The sequence below is a fragment of the Ylistrum balloti genome, unplaced genomic scaffold (assembly GCF_031769215.1).
Source record: "Ylistrum balloti isolate Yb309-2 unplaced genomic scaffold, AGI_CSIRO_Ybal_v1 Utg370156, whole genome shotgun sequence".
NCBI classification, from domain to species: Eukaryota; Metazoa; Mollusca; class Bivalvia; order Pectinida; family Pectinidae; genus Ylistrum; species Ylistrum balloti.
Window position 1 is genome coordinate 313,418 of NW_026782154.1, and position 25,210 is coordinate 338,627.

At 37.6% G+C, this 25,210-nt stretch overlaps 2 protein-coding genes across 2 annotated transcripts; both read right to left on the reverse strand.

Annotated features, from left to right (window-relative positions):
• Positions 1-894: 894 nt before the first annotated feature.
• On the reverse strand, positions 895-2,407 carry LOC132550898 (monocarboxylate transporter 12-B-like). Its single transcript, XM_060214996.1, has 3 exons — positions 2,368-2,407; positions 1,604-1,729; positions 895-1,175 (listed from the first exon to the last, which is right to left on the reverse strand). Exons 1-3 carry the CDS (start codon positions 2,405-2,407, stop codon positions 895-897), a joined length of 447 nt encoding a protein of 148 aa, XP_060070979.1.
• Positions 2,408-3,649: 1,242 nt separating this feature from the next.
• LOC132550887 (monocarboxylate transporter 4-like) lies at positions 3,650-16,900 on the reverse strand. Its single transcript, XM_060214985.1, has 5 exons — positions 16,789-16,900; positions 6,499-6,642; positions 5,059-5,304; positions 4,660-4,872; positions 3,650-3,654 (listed from the first exon to the last, which is right to left on the reverse strand). Exons 1-5 carry the CDS (start codon positions 16,898-16,900, stop codon positions 3,650-3,652), a joined length of 720 nt encoding a protein of 239 aa, XP_060070968.1.
• Between the last annotated feature and the right edge of the window lie 8,310 nt (positions 16,901-25,210).

The window sequence follows — 25,210 nt, forward strand, 5'->3', positions numbered from 1 at the left end:
TTTATCAGAAAATATCTTAGTGTAGGAATGATCGACTTCCACTATCCTGTCACTTCCTGTTTATCAGAAAATATCTTAGTGTAGGAATGACCGACTTCCTATTTATCAGAAAATATCTTAGTGTAGGAATGATCAACTTCCACTTCCTGTCAATCAGAAAATATCTTAGTGTAGGAATGACCGACTTCCTATTTATCAGAAAATATCTTAGTGTAGGAATGATCAACTTCCACTTCCTGTCAATCAGAAAATATCTTAGTGTAGGAATGACCGACTTCCTATTTATCAGAAAATATCTTAGTGTAGGAATGATCAACTTCCACTTCCTGTCAATCAGAAAATATCTTGGTAAAGGAATGATCGACTTCCACTTCCTGTCAATCAGAAAATCTCTTAGTGAAGGAATGATCGACTTTCACTTCCTGTCTATCAGAAAATATCTTAGTGTAGGAATGATCGACTTCCTGTTTATCAGAAAAATATCTTAGTGTAGGAATGATCGACTTCCTGTTTATCAGAAAAATATCTTAGTGTAGGAATGATCGACTTTCACTTCCTGTCTATCAGAAAATATCTTAGTGTAGGAATGATCGACTTCCACCTCCTGTCTATCAGAAAATATCTTAGTGTAGGAATGATCGACTTCCTCATACCTCCGCTGACGACAAGTGTAATTATGGGAGCGCGTTCCTCATACCTCCGCTGACGTCGGGTGTAATTATGGGAGCGCGTTGCTCATACCTCCGCTGACGATAGATGTAATTATGGGAGCGCGTTCCTCATACCTCCGCTCACGACAGGTGTAATTATGGGAGCGCGTTCCTCTTACCTCCGCTGATTACAGGTGTAATTATGGAAGCGCGTTCCTCATACCTCCGCTCACGATAGGTGTAATTATGGGAGCGCGTTCCCAATATTTTCGCTAAGTACAGAGAGTCGTCTGATCATTCCTTTCCTGAAATTTATTGCCATGGAAGAGACAAATGGACGCGACTTTTCACTTTTAAGGCGTATACCATTTTGGATCGATCTTTGGATGACCAAGCTCTTCAAAGATCGAGCATGACGGCTCTGCCGGATGTAGATGCAGAATGAAATTAAACTTCCGGTAGCAAACACAACAGCGGCGAAATATAATCCTTCCTCATAACCCCCGCTCTCATCCGCTATCCAACCTATTTCAAAACAAAAAGTAGATATCGTACTGAGAAAAACTCTGAAAACTAGAGGTCGGAAACATCGGAATGAATGTAAGTGTTGTCATAACGAATTGACAAATGGCGTGACTAAACTTTCAAGATAATGATGAAATGACGTCACACATTTGTATATTATATCATAGATTAGAGGAAGGTGAGCATTGATACAACGCAAAGATGACGTCACGGAAAAATACATGCACTTTGATTTGCAAAAGGAGTATAAAAAAATGACCCTCCAATGATATTACTTGAACTCGTCAGAAGTTATTCCATCTATATCTCAACAGATGCTCCCTGAAAGGAAAACTTTGCAACTATTAACGAGGAATAAAAAATTTAAGGACCTACTTGTAAATTATAATTTCGGTCTGGTCTATTTTTATATTAGTTTTACATCGTACCTGCGATGGGCGTTCCTAATGTAAATGTGATCCCGTGAAAGAAAGACAGCGTGCCGAACGCCATGTTAAGATTAGCCTTTCCCACTATGTCCACTGTCACGACAGAAAGCAGAGCTCCAAAGATCCCTGTAAATCAACTTTACAATACTTTAAATGTTATAGGGAACGGGCAACCAAACTGACCTCGGTTCTCCAAGTTTGTTACTAGTGGTAGGTGTCAAAGTATTGTTATTGATGCGGTCAAATTAAAATTCAGAATATTTCAAAACAGCCTTCTTCAACAAATTTACAGCTGTCTCCTAATTAAAAATGTTCCAAATTTTGTTTGATTCCTATTTGAAAATGTTCACTAACCACTGATTTTCTCTAACCAGCCTTTGAACAACCGAGATCTGGAGGCGTGTTGTTTGTTGATTTTGTATCGAGGTACAGATGTGACTCTATAGGGAATCTTACATTGGTAGAGAATACATGGCTGTATTCTACTGTTTATATACACAAGGTCAATTATATGGTTAAAGATCGTTTGCTGAAATGTCTTATTTCTTGTATGGGTCTTTGAGAATTGAAAAGACAAACCAATTAGGGGTGAGGGGTAAACTTAGTGGTGTGACCCAAATGGTCGTCGAGAATGTGACATTTTTTGGTATTATTTGTAAACAAGAAACTGCTTGTATTTTCTAGTTTACTGAAAGTGCTAAAGATTCCTGATTATGATTATGTTGACATATTTTTTCTAATTTACGGAAAGTTCCGAAGGATACCTGTAAACATTCCCAGAATTCCACCGTATACTAGGAACATGATGTAACTGGAGAAGTATGCGCACGCTGCAGTAGAAATAGCACCAATTATAAGTGTCGTTCCATGAAGGAAGAGAGTGTTGACGAGGCTCCTGTCAACAAGAACACCTGCTACAGCTCTCGCGATAATTCCTGTTAGGAGAAATACATGAAATACGATTTTAATTACCATCCTTACAGATTTTGACAGACAGAAGGGAACGCCGGGAAATGGTGGTCGAGTGGCACAGTGGTAACGCACTCGTCTCTAACTTGATAACTCATCTGCCATGTGAGAGGAAGACCCTTCGGGAGCTCCCATTTAATCCCATAAGAATGAATATTTCAATTACTACTCATTAGACAAGTTGGACTGACGAAACAAGATTCTTTGTGGCATGGATACACAAGAAGAATCTAAAGACACTCCGTAAAACTGACTGCCGTCAGGATCGAAGGGATGCAGGACTCCACCATGGAATTAAGTATTCTTCCACGTAGCTGTCTGAGAATTGAATTTTTATTATTTCTAAATATATAGACAAAATCAATTAAAACAACTTCTTAGTGTTTTTTTATTATTATTTTAGAATAACAAATATTTCCGCTGGTTTCTTGATCTCAGAAATTACAAAAAATTAAGTTCAGAGTTCTTTTTTTTAATCATGAAAAGTGTCCTAGAAAATTTCTCTATCCGAACATAAAGTCTTCAGAAATAGTTCAATACCAGAAGATGGTAAATAAAGGATTTGAGAAATTTTGGAACATTTTCAGATTTTGTTTGCTATGTAGTTTAAAGCTCATTAAATCAAAGAAAGCATCTTCACGTAATTTCTTTCTTTATACCCCAGTATCACACCCTTACATTTATTAGAGGACAAAAGATTTTAAAGAAAGCTTGTCGCGAAAAGAAAAGAGAATAGCTGCTGTCCTGAAAAATCCCTACGAACTATATATGGAAATGAATAATTTCCCGTTACACATTCTGACGCCTGTACCGGGATAACAGTAGTGCGGAAACATTGATTGTTTTGCTTTCAATCTAATCTACCTTTTAAAATAAAAAATCATCATAATAAAAAAAAGTTTGATACTGTTTTATTGTTTGTCTCAGAGTACATCCTGCTGGATTTGTTCAAATAAATTCAAATAAACAGACGTAACTGAAATACAAGCTTCGACTCTTGTTTCGGTCGATATCACGTGGTGATGAATTGAGTTGGTCTAGAGACAAATTATTGAACTGAGAAGCAGAGTGAACTCATCACCCTGTGAAATCGAACAAAGCAAGATTCAATGCTTATGTTTCAGTTATGACGTTTTGTTTTTAAAAGTTTGAACAAATCCAACATTTGAGGATGTTCTCCTCCGAGACATACATATATACTAAAAGGATAAAGAAACGCAGGGTGAACTTTAAACCAGAAATTAAGTATGATATCGGGCTTCATTTAAAACGAAATTTTGTATACTTACAGATAAATTAAAGCTTAAAAATTTCTGAAGTCTGTATTCTGCATCTGACAATTGGTTTAGAGGTACTAACGATTTAATTGAATGGACCCATAGGATTTTGAAATTGAAATTGTACTGAGTCATCAATATCTTGTGTGTCCGCCGTTTGCTGTGGTCACGGCCCTTATTCTTCTGGTCATAGAGTTCATGAGAGCGTTAATCCGTCTTATGGGGATGTTGTCCCACTCTTCAATCAGAACTCTGGTCAACTGCTCTCGAGTAGCAGGGGTGGTTGGCGTTTTCGAACCTGTCTATCCAACTGGTCCCAAAGATGCTCGATCGGGGACAAATCACGGCTATATGGCGGCCAATCTAGTGGTTGAATGTTGTTGTTGGTTAGAAAGACTTTGCAAATCCTTGATACGTGGGGCCTAGCATTATCCTGCTGGAGGGTTAGATTATGAAGCAGTTGGTCTGTATAAAGACTAACGAAGAGTGACTTGACCAACGCTGCATGAGACCAGAACAACACGGTGCACAAGATTCTTGTTTTCTCCCTCCTCCATTTACCAGAGCTCAGAGCTGCGCACTGTACCGTGACTAAATTTTCGATACATGACAAGGTGTAATATGACCTTTTTACTCAATCCACAAAGTTTCACTTTATTTGGAGAATGCGTTTTCAAAATATCGGAATAAATATTACCCTGCGTTTCTTTATCCTTTCAGTATATATTCTATCAGTTGTTATGTCATAAATGTTGTGAACGAAATTAAGTTTATGGGTTTTTTTTTTGTCAAATTTAAGCAAACACTCACCCGTCACTCCGGCAACCGTGGTGATAAAAGGAACCTGGAGAGATGAGACACCTTTTTCCGCCGCCATGGCTGGCACTAATACGTAGGGAACCATGTACCCAAGAGTTCCGAATGATGAGTACAGACAGAACAGGGTGAAATCCGAGATGCTAAAAATGGCCTTTAACTCCGCCTTGATTGTTGCGATTTTAACAAGTGTCCCCTCGTTCTCCTCTATATTAATAGAACATTTTATCTATAAATAGATATAGATGCTTTTGAAAATGATTTACATGATGAAATGTAGTGAGAAACAGAAATAAAATATCAATAAAGATGAAGAGCAATGACTCATTTTGAAGGTAGAAAATGGTTTATTAAAGAATAACGAAATATTTGCTTAGTGTTTTGTATATCTACCTTGTGGCTTGGTTTCAAGTGGTCGAAAGAGGGCGCCACATACAACTCCCTGGAGACCTATACCGCCAAGCAAGAGAAAAGTGCCTCTCCACCCGTACGTTTCGATCCAGATCGTGGTAAGGAAAGGTGTAGATAGAAGAGACGCTGGAGATCCAATAGTAAGAATAGTCAGGGCCAGTCGTGACTTGTCAAAGTGTGTATTCACCGCCACCACCGCCGAGTGGAATACCATACCATTGCCGATACCTAGAAGTGTTTAATGCCTTGGTATTATAGAACTCAAATGCCAACAGATTCTTCATTCAAACTCAAATTCAAACCGTGGCAAAGTATTAACAAATGAAATGTTTACAAGGAGAACCCGACCAGGTGTTCATAAAGACTAAGCATCTTCTGCTTCATCGTTGACACTCGTTAATAAACGAACCCTAACTCTCGCAAACTCATGAACCTACACAGTAGTACGGTATGGACTTACACAACAATCAAAGTCATGAACCTACACAGTAGTACGGTATGGACTTACACAACAATCAAACTCATGAACCTACACAGTAGTACGGTATGGACTTACACAACAATCAAAGTCATGAACCTACACAGTAGTACGGTATGGACTTACACAACAATCAGTCATGAACCTACACAGTAGTACGGTATGGACTTACACAACAATCAAAGTCATGAAAATTTGCACAAAGCTTTGTATCCCAACCCTGTGGTACAACGGTTATCTTAAGAAGCACTTGTTCTATATCCTCCTTTATAAAAGCACTACATTCCCGTCTCCTACTCCAAGTTCTTCAGTTACACACCATAACAGCATGTGGTGACAACAATGTTCTAATCCGCATTGCAAAACTCTATTCGGACGACAGAAAATTATGCCTAAAATAAAGTTTGTGACACTCTCCTTAGCATTGCAACTAGGCATGGATCAAAGTGTTGTTTCAGCTATATCAGTTCCAATATATCGAAAAAAATGTTTTGATAAATAAGCTCTTACGAAAAAAGATTTACTTCTGAAAACATCTAAGTCACATGTCACGTGTCATTTGTATCAGTTGATTACTCCTTATCTATGTTGGTATTCCCCAAGGACTTGGACTGACCTAGATTTACATGGCAGATGTCGTCGATGAAGCAGAAGACGCTCACTTTTCTGGAACACCTGGTATTATTCTCATCGTACTTTTTCAGAAGTCTTTGTGTAAATATTTCTCGTGTTCATACAACTGTATGTTGTCCTTGTTTTAATGAATTTGAAATTGGATTATGATAAGTTGACATGTTGGTATTGTCTTGTTTTTTTCGATTCCTATAACATGGTAAAGACCGATGTTACACTGAAATATCGATCGCGGTCTCCATCTTGTTTGAGTAACGTACATATTTTCAGAAATGCGATATATTTAACCTTAAGCCATCACACATGCGCACCTGTTATAGTCCCGTAAGTCAGGTAAAGCTCGTGCACGTCTCCAACAAACATACTGGAAACCATTCCCATTGATATCAACAAGGCCCCTGTGATCGCCACCGCGCGACAACCAATCAGCTTCACCAGGACACTGGACGCCGGTCCTGCCAATCAACAAAATGTCATTCATAAGATATCAGAACAAGAGTTAACGATTACATCAAGGTGTGAAGAAGCAAAGAAGGCGGAAAGATAAGAAAGTTATTCCCTCATACTCGATAGATTTTTAAAAGTTTTTGTACGTGTATATAAAAATTGCACTGCCTCAGAGCGAAGTGATTAGTACTATAAGGTATGCATTCTGTTTATTTTTAAGACTTCGTGTTTAAATATATACCAGGAGACTTTTTTACGTCAACAAATTGCCATTTGACGCCATATTGAATGCAATCCAAGCAAGATATGTTCAAGTGGGGGAAGCAACGATGGTTCTCTACGAGAACGTGTCTACCTGCATTAGTCAATCTTTCCGACGATAGCTGTGATTCTAGAAAATTGTACGATAAGTGATAAGAACCTATCAATATAAATTGAGTATGCGATACTGTACAAGAAATTAATGAAATACACTACATCTTCCTTCTAGGGATGTTAAAGGCCTTTTTATGCCGATGGTTAAACTAGTTTTGTCGACATGGATTGCATACTATCAATTTATATACAGTATACATTTATTAATCTCAGACTTTATGTGTAATTTTATGAAAGCTTGAAATTTTGTAGAATGATATATTTAAAATCATGCAATAAACAGGTCAGATAAAGGTTGGATTCTGAGTTCAAGCTGTCCCAGGCTAACCAGGTAATTTGTTGATTTCTATTCCGCTTTAACCGCTTTGGATTTTCATATACAACATTACAAATCGCTCGCTCGCTTTGATAAAAAACGCGTTTTTTAGGGGATGAATAAATAGATGAACATAATTTATCTTTATCAAAGTGGTCGGGCAGGTGACCGCATACCTTTTCCCGACCATTCAGGGAATCGAACCCCGGACGGATAGATGAAAGACTAGTGTGTTACCATGTGTCACCCTACCATCCATTTTCGGAAATGTTACATACATGATGGAAAATTATAGGACATTTATCTGAACTTAGATATAACTCGTTTGTGCCATTTGTCGGTTTAAATGTACCATCAATAAGTGTTGTCCACTTCAGTAATTTTATGGTAGTGAACTATGATCACACGTGACTTGATTGAAACATGACCATATAAGGCCGACAAACGATGAAGTAACATCGGTGTTCGCGTGTATTGGTTACAATGAAATGACAACACCGTACTTAACGACGGGAACCTGTATCTCTGAACAAAGGTGACAATGGACTCGAACTTTAATTTGAATGGTTATGTACTTAGGGACTATATCATTATAATGTTTCACTGGGCTAGCCTCTAACAAGCGTTCATCTCCATTACTAATGGTGTGTACAAGCGTTCATCTCACCATGACTAATGGCGCGGTCACGCTGACTTTCTGTTTTCAACTCATGCGATTTTCGTATTATTTCCAGCTGATGTTTCGTTGTTGTGCGTTGATCAGTGTGAAGCGTTAAAGTCTTTTATCATAAAAAGGTTGTTTTTATATTCATTATTGATTTCACTTGATCGAAAGGGAGATTAAATAATCAAATGGTACGGAAAAAGCCTGTTGGAGGACATTTAAATAAGGCACGCGACACGGATTCCTTAACCGTTGTTATCATCTACGGCTTCTATATATCGTAATTATACAAATTCACACTTTTTTGTCTAAAGCTTTTGATAGAACCATGAACATTTGAACCATAAGCTTGAAGTACCTTTTCACTTCTAATTCAATATATAGCAGATATTCACATATAAAGACATGTATATATATGTGTGGAGAGAGAGAGAGAGAGAGAGCAGAAGCAGACATATACGGAAACGTATAGGGGACATAAGTTCCTAACATAAATGCACTATAGATATTTGTAATATCCTCATTTACGGACATAATTGTTTTCATCTTGGGATAGATAATTTAACATACCACAGTTTATCCTTATATCTGACATTCAAATCAAACGACTTGGGTACATAAATCTACTTATCTTAAGGAAATATATGTCGGGAATGCAAAACGCTATTATTCCATTTTCTGACATAATGGATTGTATATTATTCTAAGTCGTATTTACAGTTTAATATATATATCTTAAGATAAGTTAAATTGTCTTTGAGATAGTAACACTTTAACTCAATATACAACAAGTTAGATAAATAAAATGGATGTTGGAATACAAGATGTAAGTTGATGTATTGATATTTGTCTTAAAGTATGCAATAATAGTCACTATATCGATAAAAGTCGACTTGTCGATTTATGACATCAAATACTTTATATTAATGTCGATTTTCTTGATTTAACAGAATGAAAACTATTGCTTATTAATTATGAACTGTACCTTACTTTGCAGCTACATATTTCCTCAGTTACTCTGATCTCTACCACTCTCTATTCTGACTGTTTCGTCCGAACTGTACTGTTTACGTATATATATATCACATGTCGACTTACATAAATAGACGGACATTTTTCTTCATGTAAACATAATTTGACTAATTATTTTTTCACGACAATTCTCCGGTAACAAGTTATAAAGCGCAGACTTAGGAAGAGGTCGGATTATCAGCATAAACATATAAAAACAGTGTGGATTATCAACATACACATAAAATAACAGTGTGGATTATCAACATAAAATAACAGTGTGGATTATCAACATACACATAAAATAACAGTGTGTATTATCAACATACACATAAAATAACAGTGTGGATTATCAACATACACATAAAATAACAGTGTGGATTATCAACATACACATAAAATAACAGTGTGGATTATCAACATACACATAAAATAACAGTGTGGATTATCAACATAAACATAAAATAACAGTGTGGATTATCAACATACACATAAAATAACAGTGCGGATTATCAACATAAAAACAGTGTGGATTATCAACATAAACATAACAGTGTGGATTATCAGCATAAACATAAAATAACAGTGTGGATTATCAGCATAAACATAAAATAACAGTGTGGATTATCAACATAAAATAACAGTGCGGATTATCAACATAAAATAACAGTGTGGATTATCAACATAAACATAAAATAACAGTGCGGATTATCAGCATCAACATAAAATAAGAGTGCGGATTATCAACATACACATAAAATAACAGTGCGGATTATCAACATAAAAACAGTGTGGATTATCAACATAAACATAACAGTGTGGATTATCAACATAAACATAAAATAACAGTGAGGATTATCAACATAAAATAACAGTGTGGATTATCAGCATAAAAAACTGTGTGGATTATCAACATAAAATAACAGTGTGGATTATCAACATAAAATAACAGTGCGGATTATCAACATAAAATAACAGTGTGGATTATCAACATAAAATAACAGTGTGGATTATCAGCAAAAAATAACAGTGCGGATTATCAACATAAACATAAGATAACAGTGTGGATTATCAGCATAAAATAACAGTGTGGATTATCAGCATAAAAAAACAGTGTGGATTATCAACATAAACATAATTATAACATTGCGGATTATCAGCATGAAATAACAGTGCAGATTATCAGCATAAACATAAAATAACAGTGCGGATTATCAGCAGAAAATAACAGTGTGGATTATCAACATCAACATAAAATAACAGTGCGGATTGTCAGCATAAAATAACAGTGTGGATTATCAGCATAAACATAAAATAACAGTGCGGATTATCAGCATAAACATAAAATAACAGTGTGGGTTATCAGCATAAACATAAGATCAGAGTGTGGATTATCAACATCAACATTAAATAACAGTGTGGATTATCAACATAAAATAACAGTGCGGATTATCAACATAGAATAACAGTGTGGATTATCAGCTAAAAATAACAGTGCGGATTATCAGCATAAAATATCAGTGCGGATTATCAACATACACATAAAATAACAGTGCGGATTATCAACATAAAATAACAGTGTGGATTATCAGCTTAAAATAACAGTGTGGATTATCAACATCAAAAATTAAATAACAGTGCGGATTATCAACATAAAATAACAGTGCGGATTATCAGCATAAAATAACAGTGTGGATTATCAACATCGAAAATTAAATAACAGTGCGGATTATCAGCATAAAATGACAGTGCGGATTATCAGCATAAAATATCAGTGCGGATTATCAGCATAAACATAAAATAACAGTGTGGATTATCAACATAAAATAACAGTGCGGATTATCAGCATAAAATAACAGTGTGGATTATCAACATCAAAAATTAAATAACAGTGCGGATTATCAGCATAAAATGACAGTGCGGATTATCAGCATAAAATATCAGTGCGGATTATCAGCATAAACATAAAATAACAGTGTGGATTATCAACATAAAATAACAGTGCGGATTATCAGCATAAAATAACAGTGTGGATTATCAACATCAACATAAAATAACAGTGCGGATTATCAGTATAAACATAAAATAACAGTGCGGATTATCAGCATAAACATAAAATAACAGTGTGGATTATCAACATAAAATAACAGTGCGGATTATCAGCATAAAATAACAGTGTGGATTATCACATTATTAGCATAAAATAAAGGTGCAGATTATCAGCATAAACATAAAATAACAGTGCGGATTATCAGCATAAAATAACAGTGTGGATTATCAACATCAACATAAAATAACAGTGCGGATTATCAGCATAAACATAAAATAACAGTGTGGATTATCAGCATAAACATAAGATAAGAGTGTGGATTATCAGCATCAACATAAAATAACAGTGTGGATTATCAACATAAACATAGAATAACAGTGCGGATTATCAACATAAAATAACTGCGGATTGTCAGCATAAAATAACAGTGTGGATTATCAACATAAACTTAAAACAAACAGTGTGTATTATCAGCATACACATAAAATAACAGTGTGGATTATCAACATAAACATAAAATAACAGTGCGAATTATCAACATGAAATAACAGTGCGGATTATCAGCATAAAATAACAGTGTGGATTATCAACATAAAATAACAGTGTGGATAATCAGCATACTCATAAAATATCAGTGCGGATTATCAGCATAAACATAAAATATCAGTGCGGATTAACAGCATAAACATAAAATAACAGTGTGGATTATCAGCATAAACATAAGATAAGAGTGTGGATTATCAGCATCAACATAAGATAACAGTGTGGATTATCAGCATGAACATAAAATAAGAGTGTGGATTATCAGCATGAACTTAAAAGAAGAGTGTGGATTATCAGCATGAACATAAAAGAAGAGTGCGGATTATCAGCATGAACATAAAAGAAGAGTGTGGATTATCAGCATGAACATAAAAGAAGAGTGTGGATTATCAGCATGAACATAAAAGAAGAGTGCGGATTATCAGCATGAACATAAAATAACAGTGCGGATTATCAGCATCAACATATAAAAACAGGTAAGATTATCCGCAAATACTAAATAACAGGGCGGATTATCAGCAAAGACTTAAAATATTGGGTAGATTATAAACATAAACTTTTAAAAAAGGTGGATTATAAGCGAAGAGCTGAAACATGGTGAATTGTAAACATGTAAATATAAGCTGAAAACTGGGTGTATTATAAGATTGGACTTAATTACATGGCGTATTATAAGCGAATTCATATAAAAACATTCCGGATTATAAGCGTAGATTAAAAAGAGGACCGATTATAAACATTGATTTAAAAAACAGGGCAGATTATAAGCGTGGCCTTAAAAACAGTAGGGATTATAAGCGTAGACCTACAAAATTAGTGGAATATAAGCATACATTTAAAAACAGGACCGATTATAAGCAAATAATTAAAAACAGCGTGGTTATAAGCGAAAACCGAAAGAGAAAGCGGATTACAAGAATAAGCTTAGAAACGGAATGAAAAATATACTGACAAATAGCGCGAATCAATTACGCGTAAAAATGTTATCACAGTAAAATACTTTTTATTTTGTAATTCCAGGTCAGCTCACAGAGGTGAAATCAAAAGTCGACAGGTAAAAAAAAAGTTATCAATGGGACACAAACAGCAATGGTTAGAAATCAAGAGTTCAGGAGACATAATGAAAGACAAGGTGAACACAGGAGACGAGGAAACAAAAAGAAAACACAAGGTGACCGTAGGAGACAAGGAAACGAAAAGAAAACACAAGGTGACCGTAGGAGACAAAGAAACAAAAAGAAAACACAAGGTTACCGTAGGAGACAAGGAATCAAACAGAAAACACAAGGTGACCGTAGGAGACAAGAAAACAAAAAGAAAACACAAGGTGATCGTAGGAGACAAGGAAACAAAAATGAAAACACAAGGTGACCGTAGGAGACAAGGAAACAAACAGAAAACACAAGGTGACCGTAGGAGACAAGGAAACAAAAAGAAAACACAAGGTGACCGTAGGAGACAAGGAAACAAACAGAAAACACAAGGTGACCGTAGGAGACAAGGAAACAAACAGAAAACACAAGGTGATCGTGGGAGACAAGGAAACAAAAATGAAAACACAAGATGACCGTAGGAGACAAGGAATCAAACAGAAAACACAAGGTGACCGTAGGAGACAAGGAAACAAAAAGAAAACACAAGGTGACCGTAGGAGACAAGGAAACAAAAAGAAAACACAAGGTGACCGTAGTAGACAAGGAATCAAACAGAAAACACAAGGTGACCGTAGGAGACAAGGAAACAAAATTAAAGACAAGGTGACCGTAGGAGACAAGGAAACAAAAAGAAAACACAAGGTGACCGTAGGAGACAAGGAAACGAAAAGAAAACACAAGGTGACCGTAGGAGACAAGGAAACAAAAGTAAAGACAAGGTGACCGTAGGAGACAAGGAAACAAAAGTAAAGACAAGGTGACCGTAGGAGACAAGGAAACAAAAAGAAAACACAAGGTGACCGTAGGAGACAAGGAAACAAAATTAAAGACAAGGTGACCGTAGGAGACAAGGAAACAAACAGAAAACACAAGGTGACCGTAGGAGACAAGGAAACAAAATTAAAGACAAGGTGACCGTAGGAGACAAGGAAACAAAAAAGAAAACACAAGGTGACCGTAGGAGACAAGGAAACGAAAAGAAAACACAAGGTGACTGTAGGAGACAAGGAAACAAAAAGAAAACACAAGGTTACCGTAGGAGACAAGGAAACAAAAAGAAAACACAAGGTGACCGTAGGAGACAAGGAAACAAAATTAAAGACAAGGTGACCGTAGGAGACAAGGAAACAAAAAGAAAACACAAGGTGACCGTAGGAGACAAGGAAACAAAAATGAAAACACAAGGTGACCGTAGGAGACAAGGAAACAAAATCAAAGACAAGGTGACTGTAGGAGACAAGGAAACAAAAAGAAAACACAAGGTGACCGTAGGAGACAAGGAAACAAAAAAGAAAACACAAGGTGACCGTAGGAGACAAGGAAACAAAATTAAAGACAAGGTGACCGTAGGAGACAAGGAAACAAACAGAAAACACAAGGTGACCGTAGGAGACAAGGAAACAAAAAGAAAACACAAGGTGACCGTAGGAGACAAGGAAACAAACAGAAAACACAAGGTGACCGTAGGAGACAAGGAAACAAAAAAGAAAACACAAGGTGACCGTAGGAGACAAGGAAACGAAAAGAAAACACAAGGTGACCGTAGGAGACAAGGAAACGAAAAGAAAACACAAGGTGACCGTAGGAGACAAGGAAACAAAAGTAAAGACAAGGTGACCGTAGGAGACAAGGAAACAAAAAGAAAACACAAGGTGACCGTAGGAGACAAGGAAACAAAAAGAAAACACAAGGTGACCGTAGGAGACAAGGAAACAAAAAAGAAAACACAAGGTGACCGTAGGAGACAAGGAAACAAAATTAAAGACAAGGTGACCGTAGGAGACAAGGAAACAAAAAAGAAAACACAAGGTGACCGTAGGAGACAAGGAAACGAAAACACAAGAAAACACAAGGTGACAAAAAGAAAACACAAGGTGACCGTAGGAGACAAGGAAACAAAAAGAAAACACAAGGTGACCGTAGGAGACAAGGAAACAAAAAGAAAACACAAGGTGACCGTATGAGACAAGGAAACAAAAATGAAAACACAAGGTGACCGTAGGAGACAAGGAAACAAAATTAAAGACAAGGTGACTGTAGGAGACAAGGAAACAAAAAGAAAACACAAGGTGACCGTAGGAGACAAGGAAACAAAATCAAAGACAAGGTGACTGTAGGAGACAAGGAAACAAAAAGAAAACACAAGGTGACCGTAGGAGACAAGGAAACAAAAAAGTGACCGTAGGAGACAAGGAAACAAAATTAAAGACAAGGTGACCGTAGGAGACAAGGAAACAAAAAAGAAAACACAAGGTGACCGTAGGAGACAAGGAAACAAAAAGAAAACACAAGGTGACCGTAGGAGACAAGGAAACAAAAAGAAAACACAAGGTGACCGTAGGAGACAAGGAAACAAAAAGAAAACACAAGGTGACCGTAGGAGACAAGGAAACAAACAGAAAACACAAGGTGACCGTAGGAGACAAGGAAACAAAAAAGAAAACACAAGGTGACCGTAGGAGACAAGGACACTACAGAAAACACAAGGTGACCGTAGGAGACAAGGAAACAAAAAAGAAAACACAAGGTGACCGTAGGAGACAAGGAAACGAAAAGAAAACACAAGGTGACTGTAGGAGACAAGGAAACAAAAAGAAAACACAAGGTTACCGTAGGAGACAAGGAAACAAAAAGAAAACACAAGGTGACCGTAGGAGACAAGGAAACAAAATTAAAGACAAGGTGACTGTAGGAGACAAGGAAACAGAAAGAAAACACAAGGTGACCGTAGGAGACAAGAAAACAAAAATGAAAACACAAGGTGACCGTAGGAGACAAGGAAACAAAATTAAAGACAAGGTGACTGTAGGAGACAAGGAAACAAAAAGAAAACACAAGGTGACCGTAGGAGACAAGGAAACAAAAAAGAAAACACAAGGTGACCGTAGGAGACAAGGAAACAAAAAGAAATCACAAGGTTACCGTAGGAGACAAGGAAACAAAATTAAAGACAAGGTGACCGTAGGAGACAAGGAAACAAACAGAAAACACAAGGTGACCGTAGGAGACAAGGAAACAAAAAGAAAACACAAGGTGACCGTAGGAGACAAGGAAACGAAAAGAAAACACAAGGTGACCGTAGGAGACAAGGAAACAAAATTAAAGACAAGGTGACCGTAGGAGACAAGGAAACAAAAAGAAAACACAAGGTGACCGTAGGAGACAAGGAAACAAAAATGAAAACACAAGGTGACCGTAGGAGACAAGGAAACAAAATTAAAGACAAGGTGACTGTAGGAGACAAGGAAACAAAAAGAAAACACAAGGTGACCGTAGGAGACAAGGAAACAAAAAAGAAAACACAAGGTGACCGTAGGAGACAAGGAAACAAAATTAAAGACAAGGTGACCGTAGGAGACAAGGAAACAAACAGAAAACACAAGGTGACCGTAGGAGACAAGGAAACAAAAAGAAAACACAAGGTGACCGTAGGAGACAAGGAAACAAAAAGAAAACACAAGGTGGCCGTAGGAGACAAGGAAACAGAAAGAAAACACAAGGTGACTGTAGGAGACAAGGAAACAAAAAGAAAACACAAGGTGGCCGTAGGAGACAAGGAAACAGAAAGAAAACACAAGGTGACCGTAGGAGACAAGGAAACAAAAAGAAAAGACAAGATGAACACAGGAGACAACAAAACATAATTGATTTGTTGACAACTTTTCAACGTGTCAAAAATATGTTCTCGGCGATTCTGTTAATTACAACCTGTTTCTAATTCCTAGTCTGATATTACTCCTAGTTTCTGTTTACATTTTGTCGGTTTTGAGTTGTATTATGTATTTTGTTATATGTCGGTAGTTTCTGAATATTTTCATCAATAGAATCCGTTAATGTCCATGCTGAATGTGTGTCCAAAACTACCTTCACTGTTATTTCTGAGTTCACAATCACCTCCCGATATTTCTTTCTGATACAACCTTAAATTCTAATATAAATCCTTAATAGTCCTGCAAATTTTTATTTGAATCTATTAATATAGTAGACAACTGTAGATAAAATAAATCATTTCTTCAATTTTTTCATCTTTTTTTAACTTACCGAAGGCGAGGAGTAGACCAGATCCTAGAGATGGTATCCAGCCCGTTTCGGATTTACTGGTACCAAATCTGTTAATAAGCTCAGAGTAGATGATTCCAAAACCCTGTACCATTCCTAGTGAGATGTAATGTAATCCAAAACTGGCCAAAACCACCAACCATTTATACTGGAAACACATGTCCGAAACCAAGTCAATAATTTGTCACGATGTTACTTTTCCTGCTTATACCAAAAAGCTCTACATCTCATACGGGTTTTCGGACTTCTCGACGTAGATAATGATGATTTCCAATGTATATATTTCCCAATCAAAGTTTTTCTGAACAATCCTTCCTACTTTGAAGTCCGATCTAACCGATTATATATCAACAGGGAAAACTGACGAGTGTCTGTGATGAATATTAACAAGTCTTATCACACGACTTCGGAGGTTTTACAAGGGGAGACTTGTTCTATTGAGATTCCATTGTGATCCTCCTCCAGGTGATCGGGTAGGTGAAATAGGAGTAGTTTATGAGGGATTGTAAAATATGATACCGGAAAAAAGCGTACCTGAAGCCCGCCGAGGCACATTATTGAAGCACACCCTTTTAATCACTCGTGACAGAAAACTATAAATGTAACCCACATGCGTAGGTCCTAAAGACAAGTCAAAAGCCTGTATTTCTCCGTTACACATGTCCGAGAAAAAAATTAAAACAAAAACAACAACAACAACACAAAAACCCAAACAAAACCTGTTCAGGGCTATATTTGTACTTACTACAATTTAAACGTGAAAAGTAAACTCCACCAGTATTGGATTTTACTACAATTGTTGTGGAGCAGAAAATGAAAATTCGTGGGGTTAATCCGTTTATAAATGTGATTTGGTAAATTATTCTAACAAATCTAAGGAATCAAAACAACCAGAAAATAAGAACATTTCAACATAATCATAATCCAAGCTCAAATTCAATAAAACTAGGACAAAATATGAACAAAAGATAGATTTACATGGGGGACTCCTAAAAAATTTTGTGCTCAATCCTTATGTCTTGTTTAAGTTAAAAATTAATGAATAAGGCTGATTTTGCAAAAAGATTTAAATAAATGTTTGAAAGGACTTCAAGTCAAAGTTATATTCAATGTTAATATTTGACATTTGTATTATTTTATATGGTTTAGGCGAATTATAAAAAAAGTTTACTTGCGCACAAAATCTATGCTTGAGGATGAGAATGGTTTCATTAATACGGCCCCAAGTGTTCCGCAACACTAAGCGTTTTTCTGCTTCATCTACAACACTCGCACGGTGAAGCACAAAAAATAGAATATTTCTTAATGACGACCATAAAACATTTTTCTGTTGATATTATGTTTCATTTGTTTATTTCAGATGAGTTTCAAATTGTGTTGCGTATCAGTATTTCCTTATTTTTCACATCACAAAACTGATTCGTGCAGATATGATTGGCAAATGAAGATCAGAAAGAAAGTTAGGGAAGGTAACTCTGACTAGGTACACTAAAAGTGTTTAAGATAACACGCTCTTCAGTAGTGTCAAATTGGCAATTGATAATAAATGTCAGAAAAATAGGGTATACAAGTTTGTTATTGAAATGTCATATTTCTAATCTCACTTTATAAAAGTCTGCGAACCCGAGGAGCTAAGACACTTTTGCGATTAGAGGAAGTACATGTAATTAGTAAAATTAAAGAGAAATTTATTAAACATGTAAAATGTTGGTGAATTTGTGAATGGAACTATACCGTACCTCAGTAATGATTGGTATCGTGACCCGTGCGATCAGTAATATTGATAATTATAAACTCCACCACATCACTACGATATCACGGATGTTGAGAACGCAAGTCAATATTCATCTTCAAAGTTCTCGGTAGATCTTGCATTATTGAATAATTTTAATTCTATTTCTGGCATTCAATGTCAGATACGGACGGTGATGAGAGAGGATGTCAAATGTATCTAGGCACAATATATACATCGTTTCATTCAACACCAACACAATATTTTAAAATAATCTATCTTTTTACTTATTACGCATTAACAAAGGTAATTGTATTGCAGGGTGTCTTTGTAGAAGATGATTGCTTCCTCACTGATCAACATGCGGGAGTCCCGTCGCAGGCCATCCAGTGAAATGATGATAACTGGTAACTTGTGTGTCCTTATCATGTAACATAATATAATACTATAACCCATGTATGAAGAAAATAAGGTAAGCCTCGATTTCGTATATGACTTTTGCACTTAAATTTGTTTACGGAGAACGTGTGCGCGGTCACGTAGACCTCTTGTATTGGTTACACGTGAGGGTATTGAAGCGGCCATGGTTCCAGTAACAGTATCTTATTTCAATGAAACTCAATCTCCTACTATACCCTCCTTCGAATCCGACATACCACACATACTGAACGTCTTCATATATCACAGTTGTTTATAGATAAATGCACGTACCATGACAGATAAATGTACCACCCTAAAGACAGGGAGTTATCTTCTAACTGGGTATCACGTGACAGGGTACACAGCGTAGGAATTCATATTGTTATATTCCTATTGAAAATCATTCACACCAGATATAAAACTCATTGGAGCAAATATGAGGAGTTAACGACACTATCTTAGGATCGATCTCAATTTTGATAAACATTTTAAACTTTTACAGCGCTGTCCATGTAACAAACCATGTTACCAAACAAACAAACAAACAAACAAACAAAAAAACAAAAACAAACAGTGACACAGTTTTTTTTTGTTACACAGCCTTTGACAGTATAAACGAAGTGCTAAATCAACTCTAATGGAGTCCGGAAAAGTAACACTCTTGTGTAAAAATAGCTGATGCTAGTATCCTCTACCCAATACTCCTAACCACTACCCTACCCTCTACCATATACTCCTAACATCTACCCCCTACCCTCTACCCTATACTCCTACCCTCTACCCTATACTCCAATCCTCTACCCTCTATCCTATACTCCTACCCTCTACCCTATACTCCTAACCTCTACCCCTATCCTCTACCATATACTCATACCCTCTACCCTCTATCCTATACTCCAATCCTCTACCCTATACTCCTACCCTCTACCCTATACTCCTACCCTCTACCCCTATCCTCTACCATATACTCCTACCCTCTACCCTATACTCCTACCCTCTACCCTATACTCCTAACCTCTACCCTCTATCCTATACTCCAATCCTCTACCCTATACTCCTACCCTCTACCCTATACTCCTACCCTCTACCCTATACTCCTACCCCTACCCCTATCCTCTACCATATACTCCTAACCTCTACCCTATACTCCTACCCTCTACCCTATACTACTACCCTCTACCCCTATCCTCTACCATATACTCCTAACCTCTACCCTATACTCCTACCCTCTACCCTATACTCCAACCCTCTACCCTATACTCCTAACCTCTACCCTCTATCCTATACTCCAATCCTCTACCCTATACTCCTAACCTCTACCCCTATCCTCTACCATATACTCATACCCTCTACCCTCTATCCTATACTCCAACTCTCTACCATATACTCCTAACCTCTACTCCTATCCTCTACCATATACTCCTACCCTCTACCCTCTACCCTATACTCCTAACCTCTACCCCTATCCTCTACCATATACTCCTACCCTCTATCCTATACTTCAACTCTCTACCATATACTCCTAACCTCTACTCCTATCCTCTACCATATACTCCTACCCTCTACCCTATACTCCTAACCTCTACCCCTATCCTCTACCATATACTCCTACCCTCTATCCTATACTCCAATCCTCTACCCTATACTCCTACCCTCTACCCTATACTCCTACCCTCTACCCCTTTCCTCTACAATATACTCCTAACCTCTACCCTCTACCCTATACTCCTACCCTCTACCCTATGCTCCTAACCTCTACCCCCTACCCTCTACCATATACTCCTACCCTTTATCCCATACCCTCTACCTTCTACCCTATACTCCTAACCTCTACCCCCTACCCTCTACCCTATACTCCTACCCTTTATCCCCTACCCTCTACATTCTACCATGTACTCCTAACCTCTACCCCCTACCCTCTACCCTATACTCCTAACCTCTACCCTATACTCCTACCCTCTACCATATACTCCTAACCTCTACCCCTACCATCTACCATATACTCCTAACCTCTACCCCCTACCCTCTACCCTATACTCCTACACTCTACCCACTACCCTCTACCTTCTACCATGTACTCCTAACCTCTACCCCCTACCCTCTACCCTATACTCCTAACCTCTACCCTATACTCCTACCCTCTACCATATACTCCTAACCTCTACCCCTACCATCTACCATATACTCCTAACCTCTACCCCCTACCCTCTACCCTATACTCCTACACTCTACCCACTACCCTCTACCTTCTACCATGTACTCCTAACCTCTACCCCCTACCCTCTACCCTATACTCCTAACCTCTACCCCCTATCCTCTACCCTATACTCCTACCCTCTATCCTCTATCCTCTACCCTATACTCATACCCTCTACCCTCTATCCTCTACCCTATACGCCTACCCTCTATCCTCTATCCTCTACCCTATACTCATACCCTCTACCCTCTATCCTCTACCCTATACGCCTACCCTCTACCCACTACCCTCTGCCGTATACTCCTAACCTCTATCCCTTACCTTATACTCTTACCCTCTACCCTTTACCCCTACCCTCTCCCCTATAGCCCATACACTCTACCTTTACCCTCTACCCTATAGCCCCTACCCTCTACCCTATAGCCCCTACCCTCTACCCTATACCCCTACCCTCTACCCTACCCTCTACTCTTACCCTCTACCTTATACCCCTTCCCTCTACCCTTTGCCCCTACCCTCTCCCCTATAGCCCCTACCCTCTACCCTATAGCCCCTACCCTCTACCCTATACCCCTACCCTCTCCCCTATAGCCCATACACTCTACCTTATACCTTCTACCATATAGCCCCTACCCTCTACCCTATACTCCTAACCTCAACCCATAGCCCCTACCCTCTACCCTATACCCCTACCATACACCCTATAGCCCCTACCCTCTACCCTATACTCCTAACCTCAACCCCCTACCCTCTACCCTATAGCCCCTACCCTCTACCCTATACCCCATACCCTGTATTAGTTTTTCATATTCAGAGGTCAAAGGTCAATGTCAAAGTCATCGTTACTATGAATCTGCATTATAGAAAAAATAGATCACACCTGAATGCTACTGGTAATTATATGTTTATGACACAATGTAGCATAATTAACTGAATTGAAATGAAAAGCCACACTGCTTTATGTCAGTCATCAAGTCAAATACACAAAAATACATAATGATATACAGTTGTATGTTTAATTTGAAACACTTTACAAAGCAGTATTTTTAGGTCAAATGTCGAGGCCAGAGAGTTCGACCTTGATGTGATAAACAATTCAATGGAAAAATCAATTTTCCATTCTGGCGAATTCAGATAGGTAAAACATGTAATTTCAATGAGTTATATTCAAATGCTTTTTCTATCTGGAATTTACAACTAAAATATAAATAATTCTTTTGTCTAATTACAGGCGTTAGGACGGTGATGGTGTTGTCACCACTAGAAAATACATACAGTTCTCTCCCCATTACCGTACAAGGAAGAACAATACTTTGCCTGAAGAATGCTTTGCAAACTCAACACCATTAATATATGTTATTGGTAATTTTGGAACATTTTCTTCAAGATGGAAACGTGAATCGAATATAAGTTCTTATAACACCACCAGTAGAAGATTGGAGTGTGACGATGACTACACAGTCACCTTCATCTTATAACACAACCAGTAGAAGATTAGAGTGTGACAATGACTACACGGTCACCTTCATCTTATAACACAACAAGTAGAAGATTAGAGTGTAACGTTTCGATGACTACACGGTCACCTTCATCTTATAACACAACCAGTAGAAGATTAGAGTGTGACAATGACTATACGGTCACCTTCATCTTATAACACAACCAGTAGAAGATTAGAGTGTGACGATGACTATACGGTCACCTTCATCTTATAACACCACCAGTTGGAGGTTAGAGCGTGACGATGACTACACAGTCACCTTAATCTTATAACACAACCAGTAGAAGGTTAGAGTGTGACGATGACTATACGGTCACCTTCATCTTATAACGCAACCAGTAGAAGATTAGAGTGTGACGTCACCTTCATCTTATAACACAACCAGTAGAAGATTAGAGTGTGATGTCACCTTCATCTTATAACACAACCAGTAGAAGATTAGAGTGTGACGATGACTACACGGTCACCTTCATTTTATAACACAACCAGTAGAAGATTAGAGTGTGACGTCACCTTCATCTTATAACACAACCAGTAGAAGATTAGAGTGTGACGTCACCTTCATCTTATAACACAACCAGTAGAAGATTAGAGTGTGATGTCACCTTCATCTTATAACACAACCAGTAGAAGATTAGAGTATGACGATGACTACACGGTCACCTTCATCTTATAACACAACCAGTAGAAGATTAGAGTGTGGCGTCACCTTCATCTTATAACACAACCAGTAGAAGATTAGAGTGTGACGTCACCTTCATCTTATAACGCAACCAGTAGAAGATTAGAGTATGACGATGACTACACGGTCACCTTCATCTTATAACACAACAAGTAGAAGATTAGAGTGTGACGATGACTACACGGGTCACCTTCATCTTATAACACAACCAGTAGAAGATTAGAGTGTGACGATGACTACACGGGTCACCTTCATCTTATAACACAGCCAGTAGAAGATTAGAGTGTGACGTTTTGATGACTACATGGTCACCTTCATCTTATAACACAACCAGTAGAAGATTAGAGTGTGACGATGACTACACGGGTCACCTTCATCTTATAACACAACCAGTAGAAGATTAGAGTATGACGATGACTACACGGTCACCTTCATCTTATAACACAACCAGTAGAAGATTAGAGTGTGATGTCACCTTCATCTTATAACACAACCAGTAGAAGATTAGAGTGTGACAATGACTACACGGTCACCTTCATCTTATAACACAACCAGTAGAAGATTAGAGTGTGACGATGACTACACGGTCACCTTCATCTTATAACACAACCAGTAGAAGATTAGAGTGTGACAATGACTACACGGTCACCTTCATCTTATAACACAACAAGTAGAAGATTAGAGTGTAACGTTTCGATGACTACACGGTCACCTTCATCTTATAACACAACCAGTAGAAGATTAGAGTGTGACAATGACTATACGGTCACCTTCATCTTATAACACAACCAGTAGAAGATTAGAGTGTGACGATGACTACACGGTCACCTTCATCTTATAACACAACCAGTAGAAGATTAGCATGTGACGTTTCGATGACTACACGGTCACCTTCATCTTATAACACAACCAGTAGAAGATTAGAGTTCTTGCAATGGGGAGCTATTTCTCTTAGATATTAGATATATGGCTTCCTGACTAAGAAGACTCTTTGTAGCTTTATTGCTCACAAATTGCATTGTTATTTCATTTCACATATTTTGAACTTTAAACTTTGCTTGGCACATTGTCTGGTGTCCATCTGTCAACTTTTTTCTGAGAAGCGACTAATCTATTTTGGTCAGAAGCATCCTTGGAGGAATATTGAATTTTTGTTCATATATGGTGAGCCTAACCCCTCACCTAGGGCCTTATAGGGGGAATTCGGTAAGTTTACTTAAAACCTTACTCATGAAATAATGAAGGAAACTTGAAATTAATTTGAAACTTGGTTGAAGACCAGGGAAATCAATTTTGTATATACATTGGGTCTCCGGCCCCCCTGAGGTGGGGAGTGGGGCTCTGTGTGTTTTTCAAAAAGCTGGCAGAGCGACCCTTGCAGTTCTAGGATGGCATGCAATGTGTCTTGTATTTTATTCGATAAAGCTACTACAAGGATACCCTGCCTTAATATGACCCTGGCTGGTCAATAAATCAATAAATTCAGATACTCCCTTTAATGGTAGATATATCCCAGTTTTGTCTAATAAATGTTTTCCCGTGTAATCAATTATTCAAGAACAATGTTCAAACAAATTCTTGCCTTTGATCTGCAGTGCGATGTTGTTCTGACTCAACTTCACACAGTTATGGCTGCTTGATATGGGTTTTCTGGTCAAGGCCTTCTGTACTTAAGAATGGTGTTTTTTCTCCAAATTGAATTATGTCTATATGTATTCAATGTCACAGGGGTCAAGTTTGTTAAAACCTTTAAACAACTTTTTCTCTTTTTTGCTTTCAGGTTCCTAGGATGATGTCCAACAAATTTGCCAAAGAAATGATCTCAACTAATATTTAAGGTCAAAAAGGTCAAATTTGTTAAAACCTTAAAAT